Here is a 23,544-nt window from a genome sequence, read left to right as displayed (position 1 = left end):
AAAGCGGCTAGTGCAGGACCACCAGTGGGGCCTCATTCTCTTTGGTTCACTCAGGTTTGTACTGACATGCACCTCACTTCTTTATAAATATACAATTGGTGTACCTGAGTGACTCCACTCCTATTTCTTTTATTTGTATGTTCCAGTGTGGGGCTGATGTGTCACCTGTTGCATGGCTGCACTCAGGTCCCAATCGTCGTGTGGTGGGTGCAGCAACGCATTGCAACAGTGCATGTCCCCAGCCATGAATGAATGAATGAGTATGTTCCAGCATGAAAAAGCACAAGACACTTTGATTCTTTTCATAGAAATTACACCATAATGCTATATAAATGTAATGAATTATTATTATTATTATAATGTGACAGGTCTAAATTACACTCTTTTTCATTGTGTGACTCTGGGTGGGTTTCTAAATTAATTAGTGTTTACAAATAAAATTATATAGAAGTATAAACCATGCTCAGTGAAGGTATTCTCCATCCAGTGGTATCCACCTTATGTTGCTCCTTCAAAGCACAAAGGGACCACACACTTTACCCCATCTATCATCCACATCTGTTTTTCGTTGAGGAGGTGGTGTCATGGTGGCCACATGTACCTGATGAGAGCTGGACACACCAAACAGCAGGGAAGTGCAGCAACTGCTAGATGACGATCAGGAGGTGTCTGGTAAACTAATAGATGCTTCCTGGTTTCCAGAAAACTACTTTGGGCTATTTTCTCTGTTACCTCACACACAGATAACTGACGGTATGACTTTTATATACTCACTTTTCAAATTATTAGGAACATCTGCTTATCCATGCAATTATCTAACGAGCCAATCATGTGGCAGCAGCACAATGCATGAAAGTCTCTAGAATTTACTCAGAATGGTACGAAAAACAAAAAATATCCAGTGATCTGCAGGTCTGCGATCAGAAACGCCATGTTGTGAGAGAGATCAGACTGGTCTAAGCTGACAGAAAGGCCACAGTAACTCAGATAAGCACTCTGTGCAACTATGGGGAGCACAAACGCACCTCAGAAAGCACAACACATTTAACATTCAGGCAGATGGGCTACAACAGCAAAAGAACACATCGGGTTCCACTCCAGTCAGCCAAAAACAGAAAGCTGAGGCTACAGTGAGCACAGGCACAACAAAACTGGACAATTAAAGACTGGAAAAAAAATAACCTGGTTTGTTGGATTTCAATTTCTGCTAAGGCACGCAGATGGTAGGGTCAGAATTTTGCGCCAACGCCATGAATCCGCACACCTAACTTGCCTTGTCTCAACAGTCCAGGCCGGTGGTTGTGGTGTAATGGTGTGGAGAATGTTTTCTTGGCACACTTTGGGTCTGTTGATACCAATCAATCATCGCTCGAATGCTATGGCCTACATGAGTATTATTACTGGCCATACGCATCCCTTCATAGCCACAATCTTCCCATCTTTTGATGGCTACTTCCAGCATGATAACGCACCACATCACAAAGCAAAAGTCATCTCAAACTGGTTTCATGAACATGACAATGAGTTCACTGAATCTTTTGGAATGTGATGGAATGGGAGATTCACAGCATGAATGTGCAGCTGACAAATCTGCAGACATTACGTGATGCAATCCTGCTTATAAGATAGACAAGTTCTTAAATTTGCCTGTGCTTTTAAAAAGTATTTTAAAACTTCGTATGGTGCAATCTGTTTGAGAAATCTGAGTGAAAACTGAATTGTCTCAACACATTTCTTTGAAGAATTAAGTGTGCCACATCTCAACAAAATTGGTCCGTGGGGGGGGCCGTGTTGTTTCCTGCAGACAGACAGACATGGCTATCACAACAGAAGCTTCACACATTAAATTCGAATGCAGCTAAAAACATACCAAGCACCAAAACAAATGTGACTACAAGATTCCTTGATGTCTAAAACAAGGTCAAAATAATTTTTAGAAGTGAATTTATAAAAAAAACAAAACAAACAAAAACAAAGATCCTGATTGTGATCCACGACAGGTCACCGAGTACATTGGTCATTTATCTGCCTTCTTTATGGCCAGGTATGCAGCGCTTGGCAATACCATCCTGTAAAATGGAAGCCTAGACATTTTACAGGTTTCGTCTCTATACCCCACTGCCCTTCATGCAATGAAACCAAGAAAAAGAAATCGTGCCCAGGTCTCCGAGCACCACACCAGCCTTCAGAGGTTATGTGAGCTTGTGATACTAAATAACGAAGCCTGCACGTCAGTCCTCAGTGTATTCTACGCTACACTGTTGTTTTGTTCCAAGTCCCTCAAGTACAGCAACGCTTTCAACACACAGTGGATCAGACAGAATTGGCTCGGTGTGAAATGAGCCGGCTTCTGAGGGGGGCACTGGAATTCCTCCCACCCAGGGTGTTGTTAGTGTGCTTTGTGTCAGGCCTGACAATGACACGTCCCACCAACAGATGAGACCACGCTTAACACCACTTCTCAGAAATGAAGTGTAAAAGTAGCAAGGTCACCTAGTAGTGTTCCACTTCTCTCTTCAAATGATTGAGCTGTTTTTAAAGATGAAGGAGCTGAGTAGTTCGGCTGATCTCCCAGTTAGCAAGAGTGCTCCATAAATATAACATTGGAAAGCGAAACAGAGACAAAGAGTACTAGGAGTGAGCTGCATGTTATAATGTAATAGCATTAACATGTTATACTTATTTATAAGCTGTACGTTTAAACTTCAAATATGAAGTTTCTATGCAGTTTTCAGAAATGGACCACAAGCCAACTTGATCAAAGTCACTTAGGGAGTCAGAGGTGAAGAATACACAATGAGTATTAACCAATAAGCCATACTGTCTACTTGATTTTGAGCTCAGTCTTCCAAACAGCCTGGCAAAAGCAGTTGTTGGCACTTAAATAAAGGGGAGTACATGCGTGTCCACCTCCACTGACCCAACATGGCTAACCTGGATGAAGATCACAAATCCCGACTCCATCTGTCACTCCACCTTCAACTCCTCTCATCTCTATATATATAAAATCCAACGTCTGTCTGTCTGTCACGAGAGAACTACTTAACGGAGTTAGATCGGGTTTTTCTCTATAATTTGCTTGAACATTCCGGTTGATTTTGCAACTTCTGTCATTGCACTAAGTATCATAGTTTGCTTGCAGGAGCAATTTTTTCGCGCTAATCTGAGACAAAGGCTGCAGGCCAAGGGGAGGGAGAAGTGTGACGTCAGGAGTGGGGAGCCGGGCGCGGCCCTCTTTAGTCATGCGCCAGCCTCCGTTTGAGTCGGTCTACCTCTCGCCATATTTTGGAGCGTACCTTGCCTCCACTTAGCTAGCGATACCTGTTTGTTTATTGATTTTGAAAGGTTGTCCTGTTTCACTACTATGTGGGCGGAGCCACGGGGGACGGCTACTAGAATATAAAAAGGCTGCCAGCACAACCTCACCATGTCTGATGACCACTTCTAGCGCTGTCTCGCTTGGTGTTATATGCATTGCCAGTGGTGTCCTTTTGCACCCACCAACTTCTACCACTTCATTTCATTAAATAGGGGGTGTAGTCTTTTAGACCCCAACATTTTACACCTCCCTGATTCATTTTTTTCTGACGCGTTCCTATATAAGCAATCAATTAATAGAAGAGAGTAGAAACAATAAAATGCACTTCCAAAAAACAACACCCAAATAACACCAAGAGAATGGTTGGAATGAAATGTATTAGTCCAGGGCCACCGGCCACGAGGTTCAGAAGAGAGCAGGGTCAGTCTCCAGCTCTGAACTCACCGGACCACCCTAAACAATGGCGTTTCGGCTTTCTAGTGCTTCAATTATGTAACACGTACTGAGCACATACAGTGATGAGAGGGTTTTGAGTTCTCCATTTTGTTTGTTAATCTGAATTTTAGCTGCTGTGTTACTTCTACATACCATTTTCATGAATAGAAAACTGATTATAAAAAGTACTTTATGTAATTCCTTTCAGCGTAAACATCATTATAAAACTGAATACTGTGGCCCTAACCTCATGCAACACCCATGAGTGTGAATGGCAAGAAAAGAAATGAGAACAGTGATAAAACCTTAAACCGCGACAGGCATTCATCTCTTCCTTTTTTGGCCAGAACAAGGAGATTCTGCTTCATCTGAAAGCAAACTGCTATGTTTTCTTTATTTTTATTGCTATCATCCATCTTTCAAGTTATAACGACCCAAAGCTGAACGGTTACAGTGACCATATCAGATTCCTGCCATCAGTCAAAGAGCAAAAGCACCTCAGCCACCGAGTTAAAGCCGTTTAACTGAAGCTCCCTAATCTCTTTAACACCCAAGATCTGAGCCTGCTGATCAGTTTTGCTTTTTACGTTTGTGCATTTTCATAAACCTGATTTTGATAGCATACACTGGATATCCAGGCTATTATAACAGAATGTCTTATATCTTAAAAAGTGTTACTTTTAATTCCTATCAGTGCTCCCACAGAATACACAGGCAATCCTGAGCTTAAAATCTCTCGTCCCATAACAGACTCTATCTGGCAGAAATCGGCCTCACCCCTGGAGCCACCAAAGCGGAGACAGGACACACGTCCAGTGCCCGTCATCCTCATGCTTATTTTAACAATAGTAAGACCACCTCTGAGACGCTCCTGTCAATTCAGGTACACGGTGCGTGCAGCAGGCTGACGAGGCTAAGCATACTTTTATGTAGTAAAGCTAACAGAAGAGACAGCTGCTGCAGAACATTTCAAAGGATCAACTGCCAATGGAAATCATAATCAGATTTGATTAAAGAGAGAAGCATCCATTACATACTGACCTTTAATGAAACGCAACTGCAGAAAGAAGCAGAGAAAGCAGACTCAAGTTGAACTCACCCTCAATTATTTCTTAAGAGTTGCTCAAATCATTTTTCCTTTTATCTGCTCTTCCTCTCGGGCTGTTGCAGTACATGCCTCTGAGCAGGATATTGCTCAAGAAAGGTCAACTACCTCATCTGGTAAAAGCCAAGGCTCTAGGGCTTACAACTCCAGAACATTTTTTCCAATACTGTATATAAAGTCTAACCAAACACTCTGTACTTTATTTGACAACAAAGCTGTCTTCTCCATCCCCACTAAAATCACAGTAATTCACACTTCTTTTGTCCTTCCTCCACACCCGACTCCCTCTCCCTGGGCACAGTGGAGGATGCCATTTTAAAGCAGACTTGGGACTAGTTCTGATCCCAAAACCATTGTCTCCAGGAAGCACTTCCTGGTCAGGTGAACAGCTTCCCTTAGTGGCAGCCATTGAACCCAACAGGACAGCCCTATAGAACCACAGTTCCCATGCTGCCATGGGGGTGTCCAGACAGGGGCTAGCCAGGAAGGATGATTCCATCCCATGTACCGGGAACAACATGGCCATGGAAGGCAGTCGTCCACGGTCCCACATTTCTTCTCACCTCACAGCCAGGTTTATGATTTCCATTCCTTATAGCCAGGATGCCTTCCTCCAGCATTGCCTCTGTGTCAGTAGACCTCCATGCCAGCTTTGTGACAGAGACAGGGAATGCCATGCCTCTCTTCATCTCCCTCCATTATACTAACAGTGGCCATCCTGGACAGGATGCCAGTCCATCCATGACACTTGTTAATTTTAATCAGTCTCATCAATTTCATCATAGACCTTATACAGCTACATTAAACTGCAATACCTCGTCTGTCTGTCATTTTTATGTTATTTACTAGGGTGCTCTGTTCCCTGCTTGCTTCGCTCACCAACCCCTGTGTGGGCCCTACAATTCATATAGAAATCCAAGAAAACTTCTTTGTCCGTGTTTTTCAGATACATTTCGTGTAAAGTGCGATACTTTTGGACATATGGATTTGTATCCATTATTGGCTGTAGAATTTCTAATATGTCCGATCGTTTAACTCTTTCGATTCTATGTTGCACCGCTTCTCTGTGATCATAAATATAAACCTGACAGAATTGTGTTTTCTTTGAAATTAAACTTGTAGTAGCTTTAATTGTTGCAGGACCATAGATTCTCATAGTGTATGGTCCTGAATTGTGTAAATCTACGTTTTGAGCATTGAATGATGTGAATGCAAACAGATTATTGTAGATTTGAATATTTTGCCTGTAGTGTTTGTGGATTTCACTTTCATCAAATAACAAATCTTTTATTTCTCACGGATACGCCTCTTCATTGGGAAGAAACACTACTTTTCCTTGATGGCAACACGAATTAGACGATCTACAAGTCTCCAAGGTAAACTTTAAAGCAGAACAATATCTACATACTTCTGTCATATCACCTATGTCCATATATTCGATCTCTTTTCGCTGTTCCGTTATTTCACCGAGTAATAATTTCCGTTTGTTTGCACTAATGCAATCTTTACTATCAGTTTTTTAAGACTTTCGAATTTTAGTACTTTCATAATCTCTAACCTGCTCTGCATGTGTATTGCGCCAACGTTTTTGAACCTCTTTACAATGTTCTACTTTGTCTTCTACTCTTCAATGCTTTTGGACCTCTTTTCGATGCGCTACCCTTTCTTCATCGCTTAGTCGTTGACGTTTCATCTAGAATGTATAAAATTATTGTCCAGAAAAGGACCACAGTATATCGAAGGAAACGAATAGATTATATGTCTTGTATTAAAATGAGGAAAACGTAAAAATTTATAAGAGCTGAGAGCACAGGAACTGTGTCTGACAATAGCATTCACGCGAATGAGAGGTGAGTGGATCGTGGGCATGGTTAAATCTCTTGGCATAAAGTCTCATCTCGCGGGACTTCAAATTATCTCTCTGAAAAAGTCTCATCTCGTCCCAGTATTTTTTATATAATAGAGAGATTTGTTTTGCATACTAAAGACCTCGTTTCATCCCTCTGATCTAATCTTGTCTGTTTGTCTGTGTGTTAGTCAGCTTGTTTGCTCGCGATTCACACAACAATGACTGAAGCAATTTTCACAAAGTCCTGCATGTAGGGTGCTGTTGGTCCTACTTGAAACGAGGCTAGATGGCATTTCAAAAATTTAATTGGGAAAGGTGCTTGTAATTGAGAGTCAAAAATTGCTTCACTCCAGCATAGCTGCGTCAAAGTTTACTAAATTTTGCATGCATAAACTTTAATGTCTTTCAAAAGTTCCACTGAAAAGTGTGGATGTAATGAGGAAGCGGGGGGCATAACTGCATTATCACTAGCACATGCTAATCAGTCTGGCATATTGTTTAGGTTTGGCTCTACTTAAAGTGACGGGAGGAGAAGGGTGTGATGGAGGAACTACTCGGAAATCATGTATTATGTCTAGTTTCATTAAACCTTCATTTACATATTGTTCATGGAACTTAAAATATACGCTTTGTATACAGTAATCCATCCTCGATCGCGGGGGTTGCGTTCCAGAACCCCCCGCGAAAGGTGAAAATCCGCGAAGTAGAAACCATATGTTTATATGGTTATTTTTATATTGTCATGCTTGGGTCACAGATTTGCACAGAAACACAGGAGGTTGTAGAGAGACAGGAACGTTATTCAAACACTGCAAACAAACATTTGTTTCTTTTTCAAAAGTTTAAACTGTGCTCCATGACAAGACAGAGATGACAGTTCCTTCTCACAATTAAAAGAATGCAAACACATCGTCCTCTTCAAAGGAGTGCACGTCAGGAGCAGATAATGTCAGAGAGATAGACAGAAAAAAGCAAACAATCAGATATCAATAGGGCTGTTTGGCTTTTAAGTATGCGAAGCACCTCCATATAAAGCAGCTGCAAGGAAGAGAGCAATGTGAAGATAATCTTTCAGCATTTTTAGACGAGCGTCCGTATCGTCCAGGTGTGCGAACAGCCCCCCTGCTCACACCCCCTCCGTCAGGAGCAGAGAATGTCAGAGCAAGAGAGAGAGAGAGAGAGGAAAACAAACAATCAAAAATCAATACGTGCTGTTTGACCTTTCAAGTATGCAAAGCACCGTGCAGGAAGCATATCGCTTGACAAAGCAGCCATATGTAAGCCCAGGAAAGATGGCAGCAACGTGAAGATAATCTTTCAGCGTTTTTTGAGGAGCAGCCGTATCCTCTAGGGGTGCGAACAGCCCCCGTGTTCACAATATATTTGAGGAGTTTTATTTAATACGTAATACGCACTCTGGTTGGGTAGCTTCTCAGCCATCTGCCAATAGCGTCCCTTGTATGAAATCAACTGGGCAAACCAACTGAGGAAGCATGTACCAGAAATTAAAAGACCCATTGTCCGCAGAAATCCGTGAACCAGCAAAATATCCGCGATATATATTTAAATATGCTTACATATAAGATCCGCGATAGAGTGAAACCACGAAAGTCGAAGCGCGATATAGCGAGGGATTACTGTATACGAATTTCATTGGAAAATTGTAATAGGAAGGTTAGCACCACTAGTGATGAATAAACTCCGCTGAATTCACTTCCCATCTAGTCCAGCAAAATCACTAAAATATTTGTGAATTTCGACGAACTCCACAATATGCATTGACGTCAATGGGGAAGGAAGAACTGAACTAGTTTAGAGTGTCTTTCAAGAATCTGTGAGGGCTTGGGAAAAGAAACAATTCTGGGCCAATTATTGTGGCCAAATATGCGATCTGTGCCCCTATGCCTCAAACAACAAAACACGCAGAAGTGAATGATAATCACAAACAAAATACAACAAATGGCCAGAATATAGTAATGTCTTGTAAATAGTAATAAATCATTTGTTTGTATTATTTCACAGTGTGCCCTGTGTTTTTTCTTTAAATTGGAGGCGGGGGAGGGCTCCTTCAAGGCTTGTTTTCAGTTCATTTCTGACCACATGACTACTTTGCATGTATAATTAGTCATACGGTGCGGTGTTGCCAGCACACAGAAATGAGCATTACATACTGTAAAAATTGCTATATACTGTACATTGGAAGTACATGTACATGTCACTGGCTCCCTGTTAATTACTGAATACAATACAAAATACTGCTCTTAACATTTAAAGCTCTCCACAACCTCACTGATCTCCTCCAGACTTACACTCCTCTCGCTCACTCAGATCCTCATCTGCAGCTCTACTTTCTGTACCACACATCAATCTCTGTTCTATGGGAGCCTGAGCGTCTCTCATAGTGCTCCTCAACTCGGGAATTCTCTTCCCTCTCATATACGTCAGCTTGATTCAATATCACATTTTAAAACTGCCCTCAAAACTTATCTTTTCAAACTGGCATACCAACTGCGAATTTGCGCTGTTACTGCCTGTTATCTTTGTTTGTTTGCTAATTATTGCTTTTTGATTTATCATTCTCTTTGTTTTTATTTTACTGATGTTGTTTAATTTCATTGTAAGGTGACCTTGAGTGCTAAGAAAGGTGCCTATTAAATAAAATGTATTATTATTATTATTATTATTATTATTAATACTGCAAGTTTTTATTTTTATTCATTCATTTATTTATTAAACGCATGCAGAATAAAAATCTGCAGTGTTTCTCAAATTAAGTGACTTTTGGACACAATTTAACTCTTTTAAGTTCACATGACGACCCACATACTGCAATCAAAGAGCACAGGTGGATGACAGAACCACGAATAGAAGAAACAAACGCAGTTAGAGACAGAAAAAACATCGTACAGCACTGTTCAGTGGAGGGGGTGGTTTCTGCACATCTCAGTGGCTAGAATGTTTTTTTTTCCTCATGTGCTTGCAACACAGCGATGACCAAGTTGGCAACGATCATACAGTAGGTATGTGTGAAAGATCTCCGCATGGCTGCTATAGCTCTGTGATATGACATTGGCTTTGAAAAGCATCATGGGGCTCTTGGAAAAAATGTTCACCTAAGCTGGAGGCACAGTGAATTTCCAGGAAAATATTCAGCAAACAATGCCATCGGTGAACACCACATATTTGCAGCAAAAAACACTGATGTAAATTTCGATGATCAACACTAAACATCACAAAAATCATAAAATACTCCAAAACAGTGAAGTAGATGTTTATGAAATGTTGTGTGTGTATAACAGTTATAAAGTTGATGGAGATTCAAATGTTTCATCATGATCAGGGGATAAATAAAGGGAACAGCACAAAAACTGGTAGTTCTGCCCACCTTACATGCTGCATCAATGATTCGGTTGCTCAATAAGCCATCCAGTTTGTTAATGTGGGATTAAACATCTACTTGTAAAACCTCAGTAAACCAGGAAGTTCAAAGAAGTAGCGTTCATCGTTCTAACACAGCAAGGTGATCACACAATTATGGACCCCAATCATACACAAAAAGAACAAATTTTCAACTCATGAGAGCACAGAAACTGATAGTGAGGTAGTTAGGGTAGATGACAGATGGGACAGCAGCATTTCAGCTAACAGTGACAACAATGCATGAATACTGTAACCATTATATCAATATACCTGGGCAATTCTGGGCACTTCCACTCCTTAATAAGACTAACTAATCCATCATTTTGTATCTAACATATATTTGATTACAAAGATACTGCTTAGTGCTTAACTGCCTGCATTTGTCAGACACTTCTTAATAGTCAGTGGCTGTCTAGCATGACCACAGAAATCCATAAAAGTACTTAATCAATTAGGAAGATGTCCATTAATATTTACTTCCATTAACTGTTGATAGTTTATAAAGGGCCAGAATTATTACGGTTTTTAAATGACTAAGCAGATAATCACCTAATTACTGCATTTATTCCTTGCATATGATTAGAACTTTGACATAAACCGCTAACCCAATTTAAATAATTTTTCTGCAGTTTTGTAATTCCTAACTTACAAGTTAGACAATATTTCCATGTTCTTCGTGAATCTGTGTTTTAAGTTACATTTTCACCTTAACAAGGCGGTTTTCTTCATTGTAGCTGTTTGTGATGGAGCACAAGAGAAAGAGGAAAAGGACAGGAAGTGAACGTCAGGTACTGTTGTACCACTGAAGGGGTCTGTGCCTCCAGCCACCATCACACAAACTCAACACCTACTGTATGCTTGCATTTACAGGCCCTTAAACTAAAGTACACTGAGGCCTTCTGGGTGTACCGCATTTGGTCCAATCTACATTCAACTCTGAGGCACATTAGAGAACGGCACCTTTTAGCAGAAGAGATGAAGAGTTTTCTTACCTTTGCAGGTGAAACATTTGATATGGAAGTGTTTCGACTGGACTCGCAGCACCTCTCCTTTGCATGGTTCTCCACATTTGCTACAGTGGATAACTGGCTTTTCTGTGTGGTGGTGTGTGTCCTGTGCATGTGCCACTGAAACAAAGAAGAGAAGTTATTACTTTGAGTCATCCCTTCCAGCAGATAATCATACATTAGCCCCATTTTCTTGAAAAAGGAATAAGCAGGCAGCAGTACAAAGCCTGTGGCACTAGGAGCGTGAAGTCTCCTCCATAAACCCTTCACCTGGTGACCCCCACCAGTAGAACAGGCTGGACACTATCAAGTCCTTAGCTTCTTACATATAGCACTTGGAAGAATGAGCACCATTTCAAAAATCTCTGAGCTGCATCTATGGCAACAACTTCTGGAGAAAGTTTTGAGACACCTTGAAATTGTAGTAATTGTGAATATCGTCCACATTTTTCACATTATTGAATGTTTAAGTAGTGAACCCCAATTTTTTAATATAATCAAATGACTCAAAAGCCAAATGCACTTCCGCTCAGTACTGGGACTTGTGAAAATGTCCCCATACAATATCAACACTTGTGGTGCAGGACTATTAAACACAGAATAATCCACAGGTCAGGCTGTCCCCAACCAGGTGGTCCAGTGGTGGCCCGTATTCTTATCTATCTAAGCTGGATTTTCCCAGCAGTTCATCTGTGTTGCCTTTCTGAGCCTCTGTATATTTGAATCCCGGTGTTCTTAGACATAAGCATCAGAACAGGACCATGATGCCTTGTATCCGTAACCATTTACTTTAGGTAGTGTGGTGTAGTGGTATACCACTACTGATACCATGTGACCATGAGCAAGTCACTTGACCTCCCAGGAAAACCAAAAGAAATGTGACCAGTTGTATCATAAATGCGATAAGTCACCTAGGATAAAGTTGCATAATCTGAGAAACACTGCAGACTTACACTCTGCATGCATAAATAAATAAATAAATAAAATAAAAACTTGCAGTATTACGTGTATTGCCGATGTATATAGTGTAAGGAACGGCCGGCAGTTTATCCCGGCCGGGACGCCCCAGTAACGGAAGGATGAGGGAAGGCACTTTATCTGGGACACTGCCTCCCACAGGACGATAGATGGTAGATTCCCTGGACTGCAGCGGTGCCCCAGATGCCCGCAGGGCACTATGGGACTTGAAGTTCAGCAACACAGCCCTGCTGGGTATCGTGGGTGCCGCCAGGAGATGCTGCAGGGAGACTGGGGAGTCCCAACTGTTTGTATAGCCTGGAAGTACTCCAAAGTCATGGAGACGGAAGCATAGAAGTACATCCGGGCTTCAGAAAACCTCAAGTCCTTCATCTGACCTGGAAGTGCTGGCAAGTCATGGGGACGGGAGAACGGAAGCACGGTCAAGGACTACATAAAGGACTATAAATACCCAGCAAGCAAGCCGGAGTCGGGAGGTGTGTAACAGTGGAGGAGAAAATATTGTGCTTATTGTGTGTGTATTATTGTTATTATTACCTGTTTATTGTGGTGGAGGTGCTTTGGGCACCGTATAAGAAGGCAAAAGAAGATTAAATAACATTTTGGTGTTTTTAACTCGTGTTGTTGGTGTCTGTGTGTGCTGGCATAGCGCCATCTAGTGTTACAATAGCAATTTTTACAGTACAGAATGTAACACTCATCTCTGTGTGCTGATGTACTGCATTTAGATAATTATCACTTTTTTCGCTGGATTATTGACACTACTAAACTTAGAATTTGAAGCCTGTAATCTTTAATATCTGAAGAGGATCTGTGTGGAGTTTTAGGTGGATTATAGTTGCGTCCTCTTGAGTATTGCGTGCAGTTTTGCTCTCATTATTACAAAAAAAGACGTAGCAGCGCTACTGCAGTAGCACTCAAAGAGTATGCAGCACAACTTCTGGTCCAGGCTTTGGTCTTGTCACGTCTGGACTACAGCAACTCACTTCTGGCAGGAGCACCCAGGTGTTCTGTCAAGCCGCTGTGGATGATCCAGAATGCAGCAGCCCGTCTTGTATTTAACCAGCTGAGATGGACACATGTGACACACATCAGTCCTCTCTTCAGGTCGCTACATTGGCTCCCTGTAGCAGCACACATTAAGTTCAAATCCTTGCTGCTTGCCTACAGAGTAGTCAATGGGTCCGCACCCGAGTATATGGAGACACTGGTGAAGTGCTATGCTCCTTCTGGACCACTCAGGTCTGCCAGTGAACAGAGTCTGGAGATGCCACCTCTACGTGGCATCAAGCCTTAATCCAGACTCACTTCCTGAGTAGTTCCTAGTTGGTGGAATGGGCTGCCCACCTCCATCCGTACTGCTGACTCCCTCAATGTATTTAAGAAGCAATCCCATCTGTTCTGTGAATATCTAAGTGAAAAGAAGAGGAAAAAAAAAAAACTTTGCTCTGCGATATTTTTATCCATCCATCCATCCATCATCCAACCGGTTATATGCTAACTACAGGGTCACGGGGATCTGCTGGAGCCAATCCCAGCCAACAAAGGGCGCAAGGCAGGAAACAAACCCTGGGCAGGGCGCCAGCCTACCGCAGGGCACACACACACACACACACACACACACACACACACCAAGCACACACCAGGGACAATTTAGGATCGCCAATGCACCTAACCTGCATGTCTTTGGACTGTGGGTGGAAACCCACGCAGACACAGGGAGAACATGTGAACTCCACGCAGGGAGGACCCGGGAAGCGAACCAGGGTCTCGATATTTTTATATTCTTGGTTAATTTGTTTAAGTTTAATTGCTTTAGTGATTGTAATCTACTGTATGATTGTAAATGTGTGAGTTATTACATCTTTTCACTTGTGGCAATCCACTTTTGTTACACTTCCTGAACAAACAGGCCCAGGCCTAATGTCAGTTGACTATCGCATTGGATAAAAGTGTTAGTCTGCTAAGTAAATAATTGTAAACTATGACTGATTTAACGACTGCCTCCACCTGTCCCTTTGCCTATGTGTTTGTGCTCTGTCTCATTTTTAGGCTGCCGTAATGTTCTAGTGAACTTTTGATGAGCTTAGCAAAGCACTGATGCAAGGTTTGTGTATACAGCATGTGACGCATTACAGTTCATCAAAAGATCTTCTAACGTTCTGTAGAAAACAGCTGGCAAACACCATGTTCAGCAGAAACCCACACCTGTCATTTTGGTCAGGTTCATTTGGACGAGCCGTGGTATCCAGTCAAGGTCAGCAGGCAGTGGAATTCACAAGGCATTGTGGGATAAAGAACAAGCCATGCACATGCCCAGTGGGTCACAGCCATGGGAATGGTAAGCTTTATTTATACAAGTGCACATATAAAACTTTACAAAGTTAAACACCTGCGGTGGGCTGGCTGGGATTGGCTCCAGCGGAACCCCGTGACCCTATGTTAGGATATAGCGGGTTAGATTATGGATGGATGGATGGAAGTTAAACACTTCACAAATGCAATTTTTCTAATATTTTTTTACAAGTGGTGGTTAAAAGAGTTGGCAGTGCCGAACAGAATAAAGGCATCATGTTGAAACTGAAGAGAATGAGAGGTTGTAATGAGCAGAGTCCAATCAGAGAAGGGCTACATAATAAGTGCTAACAAATCAGAGCTTTATTATTCTGCATTTTCATTAAGTCTGCGTCTCCACCCGTCCTCATTGCAATGCTGAGCTGGTGTTTTCAGAAGTGCACGACTCTGGAGAACATTTTCAAAAATCTTGTGGATTTCTAATCGGCGAGAGGCGAAAACAGAGACAAATGTCTGAATTTTTAAATGAAAACATAGCAGTGTAGACACAGCATAAGTCAAAATGCTGTTACAATCTTACGACTTCTGTTAATTAATCATTCTATCTTCATTTTACTTAGCGCTAACACAGGATGCTTTACACTCCACACAAAACACAGATGTGGACTTTATTTTTGTATTTTGTGTCACTGTCTTGCTATATGCCCAGCTACAGTTCAGCTCCAGCTTGCGGACAGATGAGTGGACATTCAACTTAACAATTTTCAGAAATCGAGTAGGATTCAAGGCTGCTTTATTAAGGGCAGATCACCCATATCTTGAGGCAGCCCAGGATCCCCAGCTCATGGCACACCCACCGCTGTGCTTGCCTGTCAGTATGATGTTCTTACTCTGGAATGCAGTGTTTGCTTTACACTTGATAGATTGGGACCCATGAATGTCACACAAGTGACACTTTTATCTCGTCTGTCCATTGGATATTCTGCTACAGAGCTGGGATCATCCGGGTGCTTCCTGGTAAATGAGAGATATGCGCGTCAGTTCTTCTTTGTTAGTGGTATTTTCTGCCATGCTGCTCTCCAATAAAGCCCGCTTTTGCCTGATTTCTTTCTTATTGAGGAGTCATGAACATTGACCTTTACTGAGAAACAGAGGTTTACAATTCTTTGGAAGTTTTTTTTATGATCCTTTGTGACTTCCTCGGATGATTTCACGCTGCGCCCATGAAGTCATTTTGGCAGGCCAGCTACTCCTGGGACGAAATCCCATAGCCTTGACATGAGTTTGTAGCCCCTTCCGCACAGATAAGATACCAGCCACATTTTTCTCTGATCTCTTCAGGAATTTTTTTTGCTTGTTATATCTTTGTGCTGGCAGCCTGACTCTGATGGTCGCTGTTAAAATAAGTGTAGTTTATATCAAGGCCGTCTCTAACTATCCTTTTAATCGGGTTCATTTAACTAAACTACTTTTTCACACAATGGCATTTGGCAATGAATAACTTTGCTAATTAAATTAAAAAATGTGTTATTTGTTCACACAGGTACCCTTTGCCTAATATTAGGTTTTGATTGTAGACCTAGAAACGTTTAGTGCATAAAATCTTCTTATATAATACGCTACTGTGGCTGTCCGTTTGTCTGTCCAGGATTTTAAATCTCCTGAAACTCGTAAATCGTTTGACCTATCGACCTGAAAGTTGGCACACATATAGTACGTGATGTCTACTAAACGCTTTCAGGGTGATGATTGACCTCCAAGGTTATTCCTCTTTTTATTTTTATTTTATTTTATTGTAGAATCAACTCTAGGCAGCAGACAGCAGGGTGGCCATGTGGCGCATGCATACGGGTGCCGTTCTCATCCCTACCACCTTCACCGTCACTTCCCCTACCCCTTACCCTTACATCCACTTACTCTTATCTCTCACTACCCCTACCGAAACTGGTGAGGAAGGCAGGCTCTATTGTTGGCATGAAGCTGGACAGTTTGACATCTGTGGCAGAGCGACGGGCGCTCAACAGGCTCCTGTCAATCATGGAAAATCCACTGCATCCACTAAACAGTGTCATCTGCAGACAGAAGAGCAGCTTCAGCGACAGACTGCTGTCACTGTCCTGCTCCACTGACAGACTGAGGAGATCGTTCCTCCTCCAAACTATGCGACTCTTCAATTCCACCCGGGGGGGTAAACGTTAACATTATATAAAGTTATTGTCTGTTTTTACCTGCATTATTATCAATCCTTAATTTAATATTGTTTTTTTGTATCAGTAAGGTGCTGCTGGAGTAAGTGAATTTCCCCTTGGGATTAATAAAGTATCTATCTATCTATCTATCTATCTATCTATCTATCTATCTATCTATCTATCTATCTATCTATCTATCTATCTATCTATCTATCTATCTATCTTAAATCATTCTTGAGGCAGATTGGAGACTTAAGTGCCAGCTTAAGTGAAAAATTAAGGAAAACGTACTTAGTAATTGCAACACAAACACTGATTTAATCAGTTTTAACGTGAAAAGATGCCAACAAAAGAAGAGAAGAGGCGGGCCGGTAGGGTGGAGAAAAGAAGAGCCGCTCATGAATCAGCAAGTGCATCAACCTCTGAGCAAACGAAAGGTAAACACAAAGAGAAAACTAGGAATGCTCAAGTCAAGTGTATTCACTGCATGTTATCGTGTAGTCCACCGTTACTGGTCCTCAATAATTGAGGAAATCAGTAAGGGACAAATACTTTTCACAGCACTTGCTAGGATGTAATGCAATAGGCTTTGGGAGCCGCACAAGGCTTTACGACTTAGATCACTGGCCTACCATTCCTCCTGAACGCTCCACGCAATGATCCTGTCATTTAGTCCTTTTTGCTGAATGCCACATTACTAACCACTCACTGTGCGCTGCCAACCTCTTCTCGCAAATCTCTCCTCATTAATGGAAGTTCATTTTGTTTGATGACATTCAGAACATTGGCATGCTGTTTAAATAACAGGCTTGTCAAGGCTGGTGACAAACATTTATTTAAGAATAAAATTAAGTTAGCGGCTTTAAAAGGAATGTTTAAGCAAACAGATTTTACAGCTGAAATAAAACTGAATAATATCTGGTAGACGATCTTATCATTCCCTGTGCTGTGCATGCTAATGACATGTACTGCTTATGAAGTGTCTTCAGAAGGACTGAAATCAGTGAATCATTTGACTTTGCAGCTCTGTCCATTACCACTGCTCACCTTTGCCATTGAGAGGTCGACAAGTCTCAGAGCAGCAGGGAATAAGGCTGGACTGACTAGGACTACGCAGACACAAACTGACAGAAAACAGGGTAAAGGCTTAATAGGGCTTACTAATTAAAACAAAAAATAATACAAAAAAGTAAGAAATTATTTGTGCATGATAAGTTTATGTATGATTAAAAATTGTAAGTTGCAAGCTTACAAGGCATTTCTGCAGTAAAGTGGGTCTGGGAGCAGCAATAATAACCTCCGACGCTCTCCATGTAACTTCACAGGACACTGTTTCACACAAATGGGACAATTTTATGATCTCTCAGTCAGTCATTATCTAACCCGCTATATCCTAACTACTGGGTCACGGGGGTCTGCTGGAGCCAAACCCAGCCAACACAGGGCGCAAGGCAGGAACAAACCTCGGGCAGGACACCAACCCACCGCAGGGCACACACACACACACCAAGCACACACACCCACTAGGGACACTTTAGGATCGCCAATGCACCTAACCTGCATGTCTTTGGACTGTGGGGGGGAAACCCACGCAGACACGGGGAGAACATGCAAACTCCACGCAGGGAGGACCCAGGAAGCGAATCCAGGTCTCCTTACTGCGAGGCAGCAGCATTACCCACTGCGCCACCATTTATGATCTCTAATAACAACAATTAACGCACACTTCAAGAGGTGTATACTCACTCCTAATGTCATGATACGTTTTCTAAGACTGTTTTTTCTTCCTTTACATATTTGTTTTGCGGCTACTACAACTCACAACTAGTGAGCCATTTGAGGGGTTGTTTAAGTAAAGCCAATGTCACATTATGTGACTTCTTGTCATTGGAAATATCAGACTTGCTGACTGTCCAGTTGCTGATCTTGTTGCCTGACCAGGTCTTTATAATCAACTGAAAATCACTGGGCATGTCAAGTCGCACTACTGTGTGCCATCCTTCCAGCACAGTCATGCTCGCTCCTTTTTGTGACAGCCAGTGGTGTGCAGGCTGCCTGGCTGAGCCAGTGCTGTATGATGGGGTAACAGCGAGTACGGCCACAATCTCGGCCTTTTTCTCTTTTTTCCATTCTGTCATGGCACGTAAAACACAAGACATCAGACAGACAAGCTTCCCTTGTGTTTGTTGGTCCCAATGAGACACGTTATTCTTTGACACTGCATTATATGCATTGTACTTCTGGATGCCCACTTAACACCTGGCTGCAGCAGATAGATGGGTAGGACTGGACTGCTTGTCCGCCTGAGGGGTTGCCAACTAGGATCCCAAGGTGTTTCGTCGTGTGGTGGTTGCGGCAACACTCTGTACCAGTTTATGCTCCAAAACCTGACCTGAGCTGATTCATTGGTTGTCATCTATCATGCATACTGGGCCTAACTCAATGACTAAATACAAAATTTAAAACATTTTTATTCTGTTAAGAGTGAGTTGTTCACTAGCTGAAGTGAGTATCTGGGCTTATCACATCATGCAACTGGCAGTCACGAAAGCACAGAACCGATTGACTCCCACTCGCTAAGGTTAAGTAAATGAAGTCTATGCCTGAAAATCGCTGGAAATGTTGTGTAATGTGACACGGCTTTAAGCAAATCTGTCAAAGATCAATACTCAAGGAATCCACTAAACGTAGAGCACAACAAAACTCCAAACACTACGACTGCAACTCAGGCCGTACATCATAGACTGAGTGACAGAACAGTAGAGATGCAGTTTGATAAGCTCATTAAAAAGTGTAAAAACAATCATAATAACAAAAATAACAGCTTGTGGACTTTTTGGCATGAAAATATCAGGGAGGTATACCTTTTATTAATTAGCCAGGACTCTGTTCCCAGTCTCTGTTTCCTTTTGTTAAATGTATTAGGTGTATTCCTGGTTATTTTTCTATGTTAATTTTTTGTTAAACCTACCTATCTGTTGTTTCTGTATTTTCCATTTAGGTTTGTAAATATCGATGCCTTTGTACTTTATGTTAATTTTAGTCTGCTCCGAGCGCTGTATGCTGAATCTAAGTGTCAGAACTTAATAATAAAATGTTTCAGAATTTTATTATTATAAGAAACAATGTTTTGGTTCTTTTTGGCCAGGGGTTTTCATGGTTCCCCTCTCCCATTTAGGGATTCATATGCTTTATCTCTTTTTGGTATGTGAAGCCAAAGGCCTGAGTTTGAAGGCCCTACTTACTCTGTGATAGTGCAGCCTGTGTTTGGAGCTTTGCAGAGTTGGATATCTCTATAATACGCCCTAAAGCTTCCCTAACACTAATATTAACTTACCTAGCTAATAATATCTGTGCTTCTTTTTACAATGACTATTAAGTACAAGTTGAAACACTCCTTGCGTTACAAAAAAATCTATAAAACAATGGAATGCTGGTGTCTGGTCAGTCTCAGTTAGCATCAGATCATAATGATACCCTCTGTCATTATTGGACAAAATACAGACATAGAGACTTAAATGCTAAGTAAATTGAAAGCCATGCAACCTCCAGCTGCTCAGGAAAATTGAGGATACAACAGCTTAAGTTTGGAATCAAAGGACTTTGATGTGAAAACTACACATATAATAAGTTAAATTATGAATTACTAATTTTGCACATCATCTGATGAGGCTGTGCCACACTGGCCTTTAGTGCAGAAACACCACTGACAATAGCATATCATTTGTTAAAGGCGAACAGCAACGGGTACTCCACTTGCACAGCCATAAAGTCATGCCAAGGCTGAGATCCACATGCCAGGAAAGAAAACAGATACACAATACCAATCTGCATGTGGGCATCTCCCATACCATGTGAGTGGCTTCGTAGTCAGGGAGGCAACATCTCACCAGCAGTACGTGCTAAACAACTTTTTACAAAACCATCCTGTGTCAAGAAAAATATATTTACAGTAGGAAACCATGTTAATGCTTAAATATATGTGACTTCGCAAATGTTCAGGCACTAAAACCTTAAAGAAACTGTCCTTTTTCTAGACAGACTATGAAGGTGTTTAAAATTTCTTCATTGAGAAAAAATTAGCATCATAGCTAAGAGAAGCAATAAACGTCTACATATTGTGACTTTAAATAATATTACATTGTTTCTTGCAAAGAAAACCATACTGAAAAGTAAATCATGAAGATAGATAGATATGAAGGACACTATATAATTAATAGATCAGATTCACTTAAACAGGCAGTTTGGAAGAATCCAACAAGTAAAGGGACTGTGAAGGCCCATCAGCCCTGGGCTAAAGGCCTGTCTCCTGATTAATTTGCCAAGTACGTCGGCATTTCCATTTCTTGTGCTACTTGCCCCAACATATTACTGCGTAAAACGGCCCTCTAGCATCCAGAGATGGGCAGAAATATTCTTAATAACACAAAAGGACTTCTCGTGGCCCTTTTCATATGACTTCTGTGTTTGCAGCCGAATCTGAGCTTCTATCCAGGTGTGTACCGATATACTGAAATAGTTCGACTGCCACGGGAAATGATTGTCATATTGCAGGTTACCGTAAACAGACTAGGAGAAAGGCAAGTAAAGAGAGCTTGTCTGTTAATATGATAAAAAAACTACATAGAGGCAAGAAATATGTAAATAAAACCAAATACATAACTGCCTCCCAAGTGACAGTAAATATTAACTAATGCTAGGTAAACTCAACAGCTCCTAAATGGAACATTCCAGAAGTGCAGGAATTGTGCATGTTGACTCAGCCATACTAAAATTAACATGTGCCATAAAGAAATAAATACTGTAGCTCATTGCACCGTTTGTAAATGAATTGGATTATGTGCGTTAAGCCCTTACACCATTAGATCACTTTACCTCCATTTACTACATTGCTGTTCCTGCGGCCTTCTAACTTGTATTGTCTTTCTAATTGTTGACAAGTCAGACTGCAAGCCCACGGCTGACCACATGAAATATGAATATGAAGCGCAGTCATGGTGGGTCACTCACTTGCATTTCCTTCCTTGCAGGATCTTACACATCAGGTATTTGCATGAATAGATTTTTACAGTATAATAACTTTCAATTTTCCTTTTAATATTTCCTCAAGCCTAATTATTATACCTACTAATAACATTTTTTCCACCTAGAGTAGAAAATGTTCACACGACTATTTAACCTAAAGTCAAAACCAGGCAAACTGTATGAATTTTCTCAGTTTCAGCTTGTAAATTTAAAATGCAAGATTTCTAGAATATGTACAACTCAGCCTTTTCACTCAAAACAATTTATAGAAATTTAAGTCATACAGTTTATAGACCCCAAGCATTTGACCAGATAAACACTCTTATGTCTTCAGTCTATAGCAAAACATCCCAGCAACAAGAAGAAAACCACGCATGCGGTGGGAGAAGATGCAAGTGACTCACACAGAATGGCGTCCAACTACAATCTACAGGGTTCTGAGTAACCAAAGGTCCCCACCCCTCACTCAGCAGGATCACTTGAAGCCAATTTTGGAGGCAGTTTGATCTCATAAGGATTAATCAGCATGTTAGATTGTACACAAGGTATTTTATCAAAATGTGTTAATGCTAGTTTTCTAGAACTATTCTTTGCTTTTCTCGTCCTCTTCAATCTCCACCTCACCTCTATGCATGGAGGCTTTTCTCCCTTGATATCACTCAAGCCAAGCTGGCTTTGGCCTTTCAGCAGAAATCCCCAAAGTGCCTCACTCTGTATCTTCTAACCTTTTTAATAAACTGTTTTGGTTCTTCTGGAAACCTCAGCTCTGCAGATCAACAGGCCATCCTTCCATGTTCAATGTCAGTAGGTGTGCTTTTAAAAGCAGCCAAGCTTCTTGGGGGAAGGATTAGCCAAAGATTAGCAGGGTCAGGGTTTTTTTTTAATTATTTTTAATCCACATAGCCACACTTCTCTAGCCTTTCTCTTTCTTGGCCTAGGGGAGCATTGTCCGCCTTCCCTAACAGACATTTTGGTTCCTCCCTTATTTTGCACTTTCCTTTTTGTACATTTATTATTCCTCATATGGCTTTGGGTGGAGTGCTCGACAGAACTGTTGAATTACCTTTAAAATGATTGTAATTGTTTCATTTTTGTATTTTGTGTGATTGAAAAATATTGATTACAAAATTTACATAAGGGGTCAGGAGAGAAAAAACTTCAAACATAGGATATCACGTTACCAGAACAGACTACATGCATATGGTTTCAATCTAATTCTGATGAACAGACAATGACCTCAACAATTGGCAAAGTGTTTCATCTAAGATGTTATGAACAGTTTGGGGAAGACAAAAGTCAATATTTGAATTGGACGTTTATTGATTTGGGTGTCTATAGAGTCATTATTGTCATATATAGTCATGGTTAGCACTTCTGGCTATTAGGCATAGACTATTTCTCCTTTTATTTTTCCTACCTAAAAATTGAGACAATGAGAAAGATGGATGTAACTGCTTATTATTTATTTATTTTGTGAACTCAATTGCTAATTCTAGTAAGATATACTTGGCAGACACAGAACTTCTCCAACTGCCAGTGTGGCTCTCCTTACCCCGGGGTTTTCAATCTTAAGGCTGTCCTATGCCATCCAGGTGGAAACCTTCTAGCTAGGCAGAAAAAGTCTAACAAAATTGTAAGTCCCAAAAATAGATCCAAATGAACAAAAGAGATCAATAAATGACAGGTCTTGAGTCAATAACTGTGCCATTACTGAGTGCAAAATATGAAAGCAATTGGGCTTAATTGACGACTTAACAGCATAGTTAGTGGCAGACTCCGATTGCAATTTGTGTAAAGAAGTTCATTGTGGATTCCATTCTCAAAACATGTCACCTGAACTTGCATCTGTGTCCTCCAGTACTGTATGTGACTCACTATTTAGAAGCAAGAATTCTACTGAATTAAGTTGACTCCTCATTTCT

The 23,544-nt window shown here is 41.1% G+C and overlaps 1 protein-coding gene across 1 annotated transcript in view; it reads right to left on the bottom strand.

Annotated features, from left to right (window-relative positions):
* The window catches only part of ablim1b (actin binding LIM protein 1b), a 341,011-nt gene that overhangs the window by 247,741 nt on the left and 69,726 nt on the right, over window positions 1-23,544 (bottom strand). Inside the window, exon 2 of the mRNA XM_051922460.1 lies at window positions 11,121-11,255. Within this exon, the coding sequence (XP_051778420.1) occupies window positions 11,121-11,255 (135 nt within the window). The remainder of the gene's footprint in view (window positions 1-11,120; window positions 11,256-23,544) is intronic.

The sequence above is a fragment of the Erpetoichthys calabaricus genome, chromosome 2, assembly GCF_900747795.2.
Source record: "Erpetoichthys calabaricus chromosome 2, fErpCal1.3, whole genome shotgun sequence".
NCBI lineage: Eukaryota > Metazoa > Chordata > Cladistia > Polypteriformes > Polypteridae > Erpetoichthys > Erpetoichthys calabaricus.
The sequence above is the reverse complement of the archived record's forward strand: the minus strand, read 5'-3'. Positions and strand labels throughout refer to the sequence as shown.